General features: G+C 45.9%; 1 protein-coding gene across 5 annotated transcripts in view; it reads right to left on the minus strand.

Moving 5' to 3' along the window:
- The window catches only part of SLC36A1 (solute carrier family 36 member 1), a 66,983-nt gene that overhangs the window by 7,058 nt on the left and 44,694 nt on the right, over positions 1 to 15,231 (minus strand). For 4 of the 5 annotated variants that reach the window (XM_042948682.1, XM_042948698.1, XM_042948690.1 and 1 more), the window contains exons 8-10: positions 12,445 to 12,543; positions 10,061 to 10,227; positions 6,579 to 6,748 (exon numbers count right to left, since the gene is read on the minus strand). In XM_042948682.1, the coding sequence (XP_042804616.1) occupies positions 6,579 to 6,748; positions 10,061 to 10,227; positions 12,445 to 12,543 (436 nt within the window). Of the gene's footprint in view, positions 1 to 6,578; positions 6,749 to 10,060; positions 10,228 to 12,444; positions 12,573 to 15,231 lie in introns of those variants that run through there. The other variant, XM_042948700.1, reaches the window with a different exon arrangement.

A 15,231-nucleotide genomic window follows, 5' to 3' on the forward strand; every position in this document is an offset into this window, starting at 1 on the left:
TACATCTGCCTAATGTCAACCTCACAGTGACGGCTCCCACGGTTCCAATGTGGGTGAGGGGTGCGGTGGCAATAGCACTGGGGCAGCAATCAGATCTGAGCCCCGGGAGAGGCTGGTAAAGGAACGTGGTTGAGAGTGCAGGCTCTGGACTCAGAACCTGGACTCCAATCCCAGCTCCACCACTAACCAGCCAGCTACTTAACCTACCACTAAATAGGAGTGGTCACATGAGACCGTTTCACATCGAGATCTCAGAGCACTCAGAACTTAAGTGCACAATAAATGAAATGTGAGTTAATACAATCACCGGTCCCAGCATGAACGGGTTCACCATTTGGAGCCTCAGCTCGTTCACCCACGAGGTTAGGTGACCATACGAGCCCTGGATGAGGACTGAAGTCTCACCCACCTCTGACATCTTAAGGAACTGTACAAAGCAGGTTTAGTCACTTAGGAGTGTGTTGTGGGATCCTTCAACTCACTGTCAAGTGGGAAGCACCATGTCCTGCTCGACTGTGGCACAGCAGAGCAATGGGATTCCTCTCCTAGAACAGATGGGTATGCCCTAAACACAGCTTCCAGCCTGCCTGGTTTTGTGCCGTTAAAGGGAGTGTGAGTTATTCTTCCGGTGCCAGCCCCTGATCTCCATGGATGCTCCACCCCACTGAAGAGAAGGGTGTCCTTTATCAGAGACAATAAGCCTGAGGAGGAAAGAAGTCAGATGACCTGCCTGCGCCCTCCCAGCTCTGAGTCTGACATCCCCTCTTCCTCTCTCACGTTAACCTGGGGGACATATGGTACGTCGTGATAGGACTTAAGTGAGGTCAGATGTGCTCTATTCTATGATAAGCATTAGGTGGAAACAGTGACACAAGCTCCTGCGATTAGAATCTTTTCTCAGATTAGACAGAGATGTTCCACTTCATCGTGACATTTTAAAAGCAATCTAAAAACTTGCCCTTTGTGTTTGCTACAAAGGATATACACGATAAGGGCGCCTAACAAAAATATCTCTAAATAGAGATTTTTTTAAAGTGGCAAAACTTTTCTCTTAAGGCCAGGATCACAGGGCTATCCTAGCTGGACCAGATACCACAAGCGAACCCCAAATAAAGCCTGACATTGGAGAAAGATAATGAGGGGGGTGGGGAGAAGGCAAGAACAGTAAGCCTCGCACTAATAATGCAGGGGGAAGGGGAAGACAAGAGGACCCAACCAAATTAGCACAAATAGCCCCAAGGGCTCAACTGCAGGGGTGCCTGTTTTGCCATCATGCAAAATGCGGCCAGCCAGCTTCAGCTAATTCCAGACATGGGAATCATGTACTTAGGAAAGATGTGGGAGTAACCAAAACCTCTTCTAGCACTAAATGTCTTTACTTGGAGTTAAAGCCCTCTAGAAAGAGAAACTCCAGAAGGTAGAGATCTCAAAGCAGCCAACCAGGAATATCCTCTCCCTACTCTCTCCCTGCTCCCCCACAAGCACACCCCATACAAAGAAGAACACTCCCACAGCGCACTCCCAAACAGCAAGGCAGCGCCCTCTGCAGCAGCTTGGCTGTGGCATGTGCAGAAATGGGGGACTGAGGACAACTCAGCTAGTCCACGTGATTAGTCAAGAGGGGTCCAACGGTATTACAAAACATGTTCCCTTTGGGTTAAGAGACACTAAAAATGTGACCTTTTGACTGCTGAAGCACCAGGGGGCAAACGACCATGTTCAGAGATGGAACTGACTGGGATTCTGGAGCCTGTGGTTTTAGACCGGCAACCGAAAGAGCTGACGTGTGCACAAGAGAAGAGAAAGCACTTTAGAGAACACACACTTACAGAACTATGCTGGACACCTACAGCCAGCCCTATGTCTGGAAGCTCTTCCTGCTGTTTCGTTGTGATCAATGTTGGTGCAACCCACCTGTGTTACTCTGAATGTCTAGAAATGTACCTTTAAAATTAATACCAGCCTTGGACACAATATGTCATTTCATTTAGGGGGAGTATAAATTTAAAAAAAATACAAAAGCAAGGAAAACAACTTACATGTCCAACACCAAAAGAGTAGTTTAGTAAATATGATCCACTAATATAATAGAATATTATATGGTCATGAAAATATTTATGAAGGATACGTATATTCATGACATAATATCAAATAAAAAGCAAAAGACAAAGTTTCCTGTGTATACTATGATTGCAACTATTTTTAAAAGCACCTATGAGGATGAACACAGAAAATAAAATGCAAAAAAAAATTATTTTAAGTCAGTGGGATATTTGGAATTTCTTCTTCAATCTAGACATTCTTGAAATGTTTCTACATTAACTTTTTTTTTTTTTTTTTTTGAGCAGTATTTTGGTAGAAATTTCAAATCAGGCTCAAAGCACCTGTGCCAAATCACAGAAGTTTTGACTTGAAAGAAATCTTCGCAATCTGGTACCCTGCACATCTATCTTCTGGCTGAGGAAACTGTGGCCTCGGGAGGGTTCCCCAGGGACCCACAGTGCACAGCTAACTAATACCACTGCCCCTTGTCATTGTAGCTGCAAGATGGAGGGATGGGAGGGAGCACAAGCTGCTGAGAAGCCACTCTGTTCGGACCTGGCAGCTTCATGCTTGACAGGGTTTGGCTGCTTGGAATGTTCCACAGCTACGCATTCCAGTCCAAACAGGCCTTTTAACTGATAAGGCTTTATGTTATTACGTCTTCAACAATAGGTTTCTGAAATTTTCATATGTAACCGAAGTAAGATGCTTCACATGGGAAATGCCACAGAGAATTAGTTCAAAGCACTGAAGGACAGATTAATGCCTCATGGAACCCAAAAGAACTACTCTTTCTACACTTCTGAACTCCCTCTGGCACCAGCCTCTTTCAGCCTCTCCTCCTTGCACATAGGTGACCTGCGAAGTCTGCAATTGAAACATAGGGGCTGGAAAGAAATACTGTTTCATATGAAATCGCAACACAATGAACACCATTCTCTGATGCATGTATTTTCCCTTCCCCTCCTGTCCAAGAGTCTGAAATTAAGCACCAAAGAGTAGACACAGAAGTCTTTGCAAAAAGGGGGAGAGTGGCGAGAAAGTCAAATTCCCAATGCAAAAAAAAAAAAGAGTCTGGACCAAATTCCCCTGCTTCCTTTGGTGGGTAGAGGGTAAGGAAGAGGAGGAAAAAGACAAGAAAACACCATAAATAGCAATAAAACAAGCTCCTATTAAAATGTATGGGTGTAATAGAAAACAATCAGTTCCAGCAAAGTTCTAAAATCATACACCAAATAACCTTATGCAGCAAAGATCTGAAAGTACAGGAAAAAAACAAAAACAAAATAAACTCATATAAATACATTTAAGTTGGTGCTGCAGTGAAATGCCTCTCCTGAATCCCACAATCACTTCACAGTCTCCAGGGAAGGGAAAAGAAGCCCGGGTGTTCAGAGATGAAAAGGCTGCATCATTTAATAGGCTGACGATGCAATGCTAAGTCACAAGAGATCACAGAAAGGGAAATAACTGAATGCACTTGCAGATCAAAAGCAGCTTGAGTCCTTTGAGCATCATGCTGTAGAAGGGAGATGAGACCCACAGAGTCAGGAAAAGCAAAGCAAAATCCAGGAGACATCTAAGGATAGCATGAGGTCTATGAATCAGAGACTCCTGGCTCCTGCAGGGCGCGGTGGAAAGAAACCTGGCAGGAAGCAAGACATATGCTGCCGGAGGCTAAGCCAGGTTTGAGAAGAAAATGGGGCCAGGACAGGAATCAGGCCCAGCATCACCGCCCCAGCTCTCTGGGCAAGGAGAAGCTGGTGTCTAGGCAGTTAGAGCACATTTTGCCTAGACAGACCTACCTTTTCTAGAGAAACCACTTTGAAAAAAGCCAATTATTTGAACCATCCCATCCTTGCTTCCAGCACCCTTTGGATTCCAGAATCAGAACACTGAGAGTTGACATTATACACTGTACACATGAAGGCTGGACTTCAATACTTAGAGGTAACCATCCACAGAGGAACACACGTATCTGTGTTAAAGAATGACAGTTGCAGGCAGAAGATAGGAACAAAATCCAGAGCATCTTAGCGCATATTAAGGCAAATTACTAGAAAAGCAAAGATACGTTACAATTGTTTCCTTTTCAGTTGCTTTAGGGCAGCAGTGGCCTGTAGGTAGCTCTGGGCACTGGATTAGCTGCTGAGTGGGCTTTTTCTATAGGCTGGACTACAGAGGGCCAGAAGGTCTGCCAAACAAAGGCTATAAGGAGAAGTCAGATTCTTGGCTGCCATCAACTTGCTAGGGTTGGCAAATGCAAGCAGTCCACTCGTTGCCTGGCTCTTCCCCAGCCCCACCCTGCAATAAATCCTCAGACAGAATATGCCCAACATTAAGTCAGAAGGTTTGGTTCCTCAGCTCTTGTGACCTCCTTCCATACAAAGATTCAGGACGCTGAGCTTCACCCACATCCTTGAAATAAAATGAGAAAGAGAACTGCAGGTGGCTTGAAGAAATATGTTCCATGACAGGCATTAGTCTGTTCCCTTGAGACAGTTCATTCTGGGACAGGCACTAGTCTGTTCTTTGAAGAGACATTCTAGGACAGGAGCCAGTCTATTCCTTGAGCAGATGAGTCTGAGATAGGCACTGTTCAGTTCCCTTGAGGAAGTCCTAGCTGGTAGAGCCACCAGTCTATTTCCTTGAAAGGTCCATTCTGGGATGGGCACTAGTCTATTTTTTGGAGAAGGACCATTCTAGGATAGGTACTAGCCTGTTCCCTAGGAAGCCCATTCTGTGGTAAGCAATATCAGTTCTATTGAGAAGACCATTCTGGGGTTGGCACTTTCCTTAAAGAGGTCCTTTCTAGCACAGGCACTAGGCTGTCCCTTGAGGTCTCTTCTAGCACGGGCACCAGGCTGTCCCTTGAAGAAGCCCATTCTGGGATAGGCACTAAGTCGTTCCCTTGAGGAGGCCCATCTGGGATGGGTACTCATCTGTTCCCTGGAAGAAGCCCATTCTAGAATAGGCACTAGTCCGTTCCTTTGAAGAGGGTTTATTCTGGGATAGGCACTAGGCTGTTACCTTGAAAAAGTTCATTCTGAAATAGGCACTAGTCTGTCTCCTTGAGACTGGTGCCTCAAGTCCTTTCTAGGGTAAGAACTATTAGTCTTGCTGAGGAGACCATTCTGGGATAGGCACTAAGCTGTTCTCATGCGGAGGCTGATCCGGGATGGGCAGTAGTCCGTTCCCTAGAAGAAGGCTGTTCTTGGATAGGCACTAGACTGTTCTTCTGAGGAAGTTTATTCAGAAATACACACCAGAATGTTTACTCAAGTAAGTCCATTTTGAGATAAGCACAATCAGCTCTATTGAGGAGACCATTCTGGGATGGGAAGTAGTCTGTTCCCTTAAAGAGGTCCATTCTAGGTAGGCACGATACTATTCCCTGAGGAGGTCTATTCTGGAATAGGCACTAGTCTATCCCCCATGTCTAACCTCTACTGCCCTTCTCTTGTCAACAGTTAACCCATAACATCATTTCTGATCTTCCACACTATGAGTAAATGCTAGATAACTTTCACACCATTTATCCCTAAAACACTCCATTCTGGTTCAATTTAAAAATCATACAGGCCTATTTTTATTCCAGAGATAGAGCCTTGGACCGGATAATTTAAGAAGTTCCCACGGAAGTCTCAATATAATAAGTCAAGATAATTCTTTTCCCAAAATAACACAATTTTTAAAAATAAAATAAAAAGCCCAACATAGCCAAAAAGTAACATCTAGATTCAAGTACTGTGATCTGGAAACAAGTTGCAAATCTCCTAGAAATTTACATTAGGTATTATAGACCAATTTATTCAGGGGTTCTCTATTCTATCAACTCACAGAACCTAGCAAAAAAGAAAAAAAAAAAAGGAAACATTGATTTTTATTTTAAAATGTACATCGGTTTCCACCAACAGCAAATAGAGTAATATCTTGTCTCTTAACTCACACTCCAGGGTGTGTGGTCAGGGAGGAGAAATAAAACACAAAGGTAAAAATCAAACACCTAGATTAATCAGTATACATTTTCTAAGAAACACATTTAGTAAATGTCTAGAAGAGTATCATATAGGCCCAACATGAAATCTAAGCAATAGATTGTCACACTGGAAAAGGATTATTTGAAAACACAAATAAACATGTAGTGGCTATCAAAGTAACCTATACTCATATGCATATGGTTTAAATGGCTCTCTTTTACACTGTTGCCTTATTTTACCCCAAGGACACGGGATAGTAATTCTACATCTTTACTATGAATTATGACCACCACTGTAGCATTTTACACCATATCTACAAATAAACTTGTGTTCTCCTTCCCATACCCTTTCGAGTACATACACAATCAATTCACTTCACCGTCTGGCCGGGCCTCAACTACGCACCTGAGACATCAGGCCATGTTCCCCGCTCACACACTACAATTGTTTCAGTCCACCAGGCTCTTCTCCCTCAAGAAAGCCCTGAGGACTGGGTGCCCTTTGGGGAGAAAAAAAAAAAAAAAAACCAAAGCAATTATCTCGTCTTCTACTCACATGTCAGGCAGACCAGCACAGTGCGCACGAACAGGTCTACCACCAGCTCGCAGTGCTCGGGCACGCGGGACACGAAGAAGGGGATGATGATCTCGGCCGGGACGTAGAACTGGAGGGCGTAGGTGAAGAAGATGCCAATGGAGTAGAGCAGCTTGACCGACTGGTACAGCCTGCAGAGAGAGAGCCGAGACCCATTCCAAAGCCTGCTCTATGCCACAGCACTAGCAGTGAGGGGGCAAGATGGTCTCGCCGTGGCCATGTCTATCCAAGTCACCGACGCGCGTGTCCTTCAGACCCAGCAATTTCATGTCGAGGCATTTACCCTGCAGACATACTTGCACGTTGCGTAACATTTTTCCCTCCAAGTATGTCACTGTCACATTGTTTACGTATGGAAGGCTGAAAACAGTTTATATGTTAGCCAGTGGGGAACTAGTTACATCATAGTGTCCCATACAGCTGTGAAAATAGGAGGCAGAACTACAGGTGCTGATACGGAACCAGCGTCAGGATACATAAGTGAAAAATGCGTGAAGCAGGACAGTGCCTACAGTGTGCTACAAATTGTCCAAAAAAAGGAAAAAGAAGGAAAAAACACTCCCTCCCCCCCCCCACACACACACATGCATATGACATTCTTACATACTCTAAACATCCCCAAAAGGAAACACAAGAAATTGGTAATGTGGTTGCCTCTGAAATGGTAAACTGTAAAACTGGGGACTTGGGGAAGCAAATGGAAACAAACATATTCTGTCTACACTTTGAACAGCTGGAATCTTTACCATGGACATATAACCCTTCAAAAATTAAAACAAAAATGCAATTAAAGCATAACAGGCCTTTTTCTATCCTTCCCCTTCAATTCCCTGTTCCCTAGAATCAGAAGGGGACCACATGACCAAGAAGCAAGAGCAAAACCCATCTTCCCACACCACTGTGGCTGTCTTCCTACCACTGCATCACGTGTGGCTCGGAGACGGTTAACTCACCAACAGATAGCTCTGTCTTATCTCTTGCCTAGAACTGTGCAGAGTAGAAAACAAGCCTGATCCATAAGTACTCATGGATCTGAAATGATCATTCCAGGGAAGGCTACCCTGCCCCTTAGCAAAAGCTCCCCTTCAAGCAAGACCTTCATGCCTTCAGCAGCAAGAAACACTGGCCTCCCCCACCTTGTTGGAAATCTATTTAAAAGTGGTGACTGCATTGTGTATATTGTGCATGGAGTTTCTCTGTGGTTGAACTTAATGCCTAGAAGATGTTCTGATGCTATAAACAGGAGAACATCCTGGGAGAGACTGAGTTTGACAAAAGGTCTTACTTGCTCCAAGAATAGATAATAAAAACGTTTTGGAAAAATCAGCTGGTGCCTCTATAATTAAACTCGGTACAACACCAAAGCCTTCTGGAGTGCTGGGAAGTCTGGAAGCAGGATCGTCACCTGCAGGGATGGCTAAATAAATCGCGCCTGAATGGAGGCGGAAAGATGAGAGTAGCTGGGTTTGGAGTGTCAAAGGGACGACGACAGGTGCTCATCCACGGCTTTAGATTATGTGGGCTGCTTCTGCTGTTCCTGATCCATTCATCTTCAGTTATGCCAACCTACCACCTGGCTCTTGAAAGGGCAGGAACATTTGGAAACTTAAAAGCAGGCATCAGAGCGAAAGGGAAAGACTTTCTGAAAACAACAGCCCATTGCAGGACTGCCACTTGGCTGGCCACACCACAACCCTTGTCCCCAGACCCCTGCTGATTAAGGGCACCCTGGGCTAAACACTGACGACAAAACCAAATAAACACTCTTCTCAATTTTTTCAACCTGCCTTTGTACAATGCCTCACTGATCGGAGCTCTAACAACATGCACAGGCAGGTCAACCAGGCCAGCCTGAAAGGTTCCCTGGTCCCCAGGGCACTCAATAAGCTTCTCAGTGTCTGCTCAGCTGCCCTCCACAACGAAATTCTCATCTTCAAAACAGAACTGTTGCTTCAGACACACCCTGCGACAGCTACCTTTTCAGGAAGCATTTCAGTATGTCTCAGTGTTTCCCTGCAAGATAGTAACCAAGAGTTAAGCAAAGTGAGGTACAGAAGGGCTCCCCACAGCCCCGAGTCCACTGTGAGAGGCCTCCACCCACTCATCAAGCTGGTGACTGCCACGGGAGAGGCACAGCAGAAGCTGGGAACCCAGCCTATTCGCCCTCTTTTCTCCCTGTCTGGAATGCTTGAGGTGAACCGATGGGATGCTTGGCCCTTCCAGGTTCAGATTTCTAGGGAGAAATGGCATACTACCTGATCAACCAATCCATGTGGCATACGCCTCCAGAGGAATCCCCCCTCTAAACAAAGAAGAAAGCTCAGGGCAGACTTCTCCTTCTGATCGCACCAGGAGAGTATGACGAAGCACTTTCTCACACATAGCATTTGGTCTTCCTGACAATCCTGGAAGAAATGACTACTCCTGGTTCCCCAAAGTGGGAGCTGAGGCAGTGAGCAGCTGTGACCTGTCCAAGGCCACAGAGGTGAACATGGCAGACCGCCCCTACCCTCTATGCCCCAGTTGCTCCCTGAAAACATCTCTTCACAACATGCCTCACAGTTCTAGCGTTTAGTCCTCCTTTTTGTTCAAAAGGCATCTACTGGGTGATGATCGTGTGCCAGGCGTTGTGCCGGGGGCTGGGGTAGAATGCAGAGCTTACGGTGGAGGGAGATCACAGTGCAGGTAAACAGAACATTATAGCGCTTTGGAACAGGAATTAGGCTAGGGTCCGAATGGGATCCTGTAAGAACAGAGTGAAGGGGCATCTGACCTAGCCTGGAGGTTGTGGCGGGTGGAACAGCAGAGAAAGTTTCTCAGAAAGAGTGGCTCCTTGACTAAGTCTTCCTCACGGACTAGGAAGGAGGTGCAGGCAGGGCTAGAGCCGGAGTGGTCCTGACAGGGACGTTGCAGACTTTTGTCTCTGCTGGAGGAGCAAAGGGAGGCCCCTGAGGGCTCTCGCCAAGGGAATGCACCCATGACTGGAGTCCTGGCTCGTACAGGGAATGGGAGAACAGACCTGGAGAAGGATTAACACTAGGACAGGCAGATGGGTCAAAGGGCTCAGTGGGGGGCCAAGGAGGGACAGTGCTGGCCGGGGGCAGGGGCGGGGGTGGCAGTGGTGGGCTAAAGAGAAGTAAGCTGATTTAAGGGGTGAGTAGGAAGAAAATCCACGTTCTGACCCATGAATTTAAAAAAACATCCAGGGGTATCCAGGTGGCTCGGTCAGTTAAGCATCCGACTCTTGATCTCGGCTCAGGTAATGGTCTCACGGTTCGTGAGATCAAGCCTCACATCAGGCTCCGCACTGACAGCGTGAAGCCTGCTTGGGATTTTCTCTCCCCCTCTCTTTCTCTCGAAATAAACAAGTAAACATTTTAAAAACTACAAACTAAACGAAACAAGCATCCAGGGCTCCCACGCTTCCATCCTTCCCCACGTACCAACAATTGGGCAGGTTGAGGGTTATGCTGCCTTGGATGTTAGCTCCAAACTGCAGGTACCCCAGGCACCCCAGACTGATGTACAGGGCGGTGATGATGGCCATTCCCACGTACAGGATGACCGGAAATTTCTGAGGATCCTTCATTTTGTTTTCAAGGGGCAGAACCTATAAGAGTAGTGAGAAAGAAGAGAAAACACAGGAAAAAGGAACATTAATGGTGAAAAACAAAACTGTAATGGGCTCAGAAATAACTGCTTTAGCCCCAGGAGACAGAAACAAATCCAAGCTATTTCCTCAGAGCTGGAGGAGAGGCAGAGCCCGCTGTGTGAGCCGGGAAGTGCGGGGAGGCGAGCGTGGGCCGGACTGGGACCAGGACCCCTGCCCAGGCCAGTGCTCTGCCTCCGGCTCCAGGAGCCCCATGGGCGGGGTGGGGGGGGGGTGCTCTTTGCCCCTCAGCACAGCCGCACAGCCGCCGGCAGCCCTCCCACCTCATGCCCACCCGGCACGATGGGGAACAGACCTCGCCTGAGACCACAGTTCTGCTAACCTGTCCGAAGAATGCAAAACACAGGTCAGGGAACACTGCCACTCTAGTTCCCGGAAACTTCACAACCTGCTACCACCTGCACCTGGCCGGGCTCACAAGGAAGAGTGACAGTGTCGAGCTGTCCCACAAACCATCTTTGATCTTGTCATGACACTCATTTTCCTTGAACGCTTGCGGTCACGAGGCAGAGTGGGTCTGTGCCAGACACACCCCGGCGGGCAGGGAGGGCCCGCTGCAGGCCCGGCGCCGTGAGGGAGCCACAGCCCTGCACTTCCAACCAGCCCTCGACACCACCCCCCCTCCCCCACCAGCGCAGGGGGCCTCCAGCTTCAGGTGATCCACATCCGGTTAGAAACAGTTGCTAAGCTTGCTTCTGGTTACCTTTCGTGGACAGTCTAGAGAGCCAGAGGGCAGGCAGCCCGTCTCCTCCATGTCTGCCAGGCCTGGGCCAGTGGCACAAACACAGAGCCTACCATGAACAAAGAGTGAGCAGGGGCCCTGTACCCACACACGCTCAATAGCCCTCAAATCCAAACTAAGAGTCGAAACACAGAGAAATCTCAAGCAACAGATAATAATGATCACAGGATGACTCCACATCCAGGCCTTGGCTAATGAAAGGAAGCAAAGAACAACGTCTGCACTGTGCTGCCAGGGAAAACTGGTAAGTTCTGCACAATGCTCCTTCAGAACCAGGATCTCCAGGCAGCTTTCCACATTTACTCAATCTCTTCTTTCCAGTCCCAAGCACTTGAGAGCTCGTTTCTCACTGCTACAATACGGGGTTCTGTTTGTGTTTGTGAGTCAAGGTGAGACCATCTTCCTGGGCAGCGAGAAGCTCCAAGAAAGAGCAAAGGGAAAGGTGTAAAACCTCGGGACAACAACTTACACACTGATCCCTCAGAAAGTCTCCCCCGTGATGTTAGGGCCTTAACACATCGCACCAATCCCACCAGGGCAACTCCTTAGTATTTTGACGAAAGAATCGATCCAGCTTCTAGGTTTTCTTAAAAGTATATCAAGTGACAGGGAAACCAAATGGGGATAAAAAGATATTCCATGAAAGGAAAAGTGTCTTCTTCCCTTTTCCTAAGCTGTTGGCCAACAGTACTACTAATTTTCTTCAAGGAAGAATTCTGGAACTTTATTATGAAAAAATATAAATAAAAATCAAATTAGGTGCAAATGAGTGGCAGATTCCTCTCTTTAGGAGAAGAATTTGGTGAAATCATAGCAATAGTGGGGGAAGCTAACTAGCAGTGAGAGCTAAGCCATTTATCTACACACAAAAAATGCAGCACACCAATGTTCCAGGGCAGAGACATTATTTGTGCAGCTACTGATTTAATTCTAAAATCAATAGTATTATTAATAAAAATTATTAAATACTTACTGTGTGTCAGGGGCTATGCAAAGTACTTTACACACATCTCATTGAATCACTGAATGATTAGTGAACTACTAATCATTAAGTTCACTTTTCAGAAGCGAACAACAAAGAAGTTAAGTCCTCACACAAGGTCACACAGCTGTTCTCTGGGAGAGCCAGGACTCAACCCCAGTCAGTCTGACTCTAGACCCTGCACTCCCAATTGCCATGTATTATTGCTTATTGCCCCACATAGGTGATAAATATGCAACAGAGAGGGTTTGAAGGCAAACATTCTCAAATCACATACAATTTGTTTCCAAAACCCCAGTGGAATCCCTGCATTGCTGTTCAGGAGCTGGCCGATAAGTTTCAGAAGATAATTTCTAACAGCATTTCCTCAGCCTTCCAAAGAGCAGACCTCAAGGACACCAAGGGTGACACAGAATCACAGCGAAACTCTTACCATCCCAATGCCTTCAAACGCAAAAATGGCCGTGCCAAAGAACAGAGGGTAGGTCTTCCAGGGAGCCACCAAGGGGAGGCGGCTGGGGTCTGGGATATTCTGAAAGAGAAAATAAAACAAAGCAAAGGCTATACAGAGATTCAAGATTTGAACTCCAACATCAGACAGGTCATAACCTTTTCCTAGATTCAAGATCCTCTAAAAGGAGAAAGTCTGACACCTGACATGGTTCGGGGACATTTAGTCTTTGTATTTTTTTTCCCTTCAGGCTTAGAAAACCCCTATTTGCTTTGGGGAAAGACTATATCCCAGTGTACTATAAAAAACTCAAATGCTGGAGCTTGCATAAAAATAGTCACATTCTTTCATTAGGTAATCCCATCCCCAGAAATTGAATCCGAGTAGGGAAAAAAAATCAAAATATACATGCTTATTTATTTTTGAGAGAGAGACAGAGAGAGAGAGAGAGAGAGAACGTGAGCAGGGGAGGGGCAGAGAGAGAGGGAGACAGAGGATCTGAAGCAGGCTCCAGACTCCGAGCTGTCAGCACAGAGCCCGACGTGGGGCTCAAACCCATGAACCGTGAGACCATGACCTGAGCCGCAGTCGGACGCTTAAACAACTGAGCCACCCAGGCGACCTGGTTATGCGCTGTTTTTAAAGTAAAAATTGAGATAACTAAGAGCACATGAAAAACCGCTTACGAAATAATAGTGAGAACATTCACTTTTAAAATTTGCATATTCACTGTAATGCCACTACATAAACACTCCACATGGATAAAGCTGCTTTTCTCTCTTTTAATTCTTATAAAACAGTTTGAACACCTGAAAAATTTTATTGATACACACATGATAGGAGTATTGGAACATTAGGGATAAAATGGCAAAAAAAATAAAAAGCATTTAAAATTATAGGCAGATGAAAACCATAGCACTTGTTAACTGCAGGTACCATGTACAGGTGTTGAAGCATGGAGGTGCAGACACAGAATCCTAGCTGGCTCACCACTGAACAACGGCCCCCAGCGACGGAGCATTAAAGGAACAGGACTCAACAGGGACAGGAGCTGTGCTTTCAGAATGTGGCTTTTGAAACCATGCGAATACACTGCTTAAATATAAGAATTGCTTTTTAAGCTGCCTTTATAATGTTTTTTTGTGGCGCCTGGGTGGCTCAATCGGTTGAGCATCCGACTTCAGTTCAGGTCATGATCTCATGGTCTGTGAGTTCAAGCCCCACGTCAGGCTCTGTGCTGACAGCTCAGAGCCTGGAGCCTCCTTCGGATTCTGTGTCTCCCTCTCTCTCTGCCCCTCCCCCACCCATGCTCTGTCTCTGTGTCAAAAATAAATAAACATTAAAAAAAAATTTTAAGCTGCCTTTATAATGTTTTAAAATTGGTTTAACTATAGAGGTATTTAGACAAATATGGGGCATGCTCTAACAGTGTGACAGAATAGTACCAGTGAACAAAAGGAGATCTAACGTTAATCTCTATAATAGGCTTCTCTTTGAAAGTTTTCAAAGCAATTATACTACAGTTTCCCTAAAATATAATTTTAAAAATGCATTTTTTTTCCTTCCTGAGCTTCTAAGAAATTGCTTAGATCTCTTTATAAAGTATTTTACTACCTGGAATGAAGACAGACTAATAAATATTTTTGCTCTACGATGAGACAAAGAGTGAAATTACAGTGCCTTGAAATTACTCCTGAGTCACAGTGTAACTTCTGTGGGCTTCCTGGAAACAGGAGCAATCGGTTGGTTAGTGGCTGACTGTTATCCAGGCTCATACATCAGATCTGGCTGAAGTATCAGAGAGGGAATTTCAGAATCCATGTCTGGGGATACTGGTGTGAATGAGACCAGCAGAAGGAATTTATAATTTTCCATACTTAATAATTGCTACTGACTTAAGAGACCAACCACTTAAGTGGAAAATGTTTAGGGGCACCTGGGTGGCTCAGTCAGTTGTATCTGACTCCTGGCTTCAGCTCAGGTCATGATCTCGCGGTTCATGAGTTCAAGCCCCACATCAGGCTCCGCACTGCTAGTGCTTGGAATTTTCTCTCTCTTCCCCTCTGTCTGCCCCTCCCCTGCTTGTGCGTGTTCTCTCTCTCTCTCTCTCTCTCTCAAAATAAACAAATAAACTTTAAAAAAAATGGAAAAAGTTTAACGTGCAAAGAAACATACAAATTAAAATCAGCTCATTATTGACATATTACCTCCTCAGTTCTATGATATTATTAATTTCAGTGATAACAGCTTCCTGAGAAAATGCTGTTAAATGTACATAAGGGTTGCAAGATGTACTCCAATTTTGGAAATATCCTAACTATGAAAAACATTGCATCTCAGAATTAAGGAAATGCAGTGATAAAAACATTTACTGGGAGCCCCCTCCGGGGGAGGCCCTCTGCTCAGAACCATGCCATCTGTCATTCCAGGTGGTGAAGATATGGGGAAGCCTGCACAGGTGGAGGATCTCGGTCGGCTTCCAAGATGGTGTTTGCACGAGGAGCAAGCGCACCAGTCACACACGTTCGGGACCGCGGAAGGATTCGGAAACACTGGACAGCGGAAGACGCCAAGACAACAGCAGCAACACAGCCACAAAAACGACCCAAAGGGAGCATCTCGACCTATGCACATCAAAATGATGCTGCTTGACTCACAGCCACACCACTGTTCTCCCAAGCCTCCCCAGCGCAGAGAGCACTGTGTGACCACACACGCCTCCTGGCTAAGCCCAGAGGCAGGCTCACACTCACGCTCAAGAAATTGGCG

The sequence above is a fragment of the Panthera leo genome, chromosome A1 (genome assembly GCF_018350215.1).
Source record: "Panthera leo isolate Ple1 chromosome A1, P.leo_Ple1_pat1.1, whole genome shotgun sequence".
NCBI lineage: Eukaryota > Metazoa > Chordata > Mammalia > Carnivora > Felidae > Panthera > Panthera leo.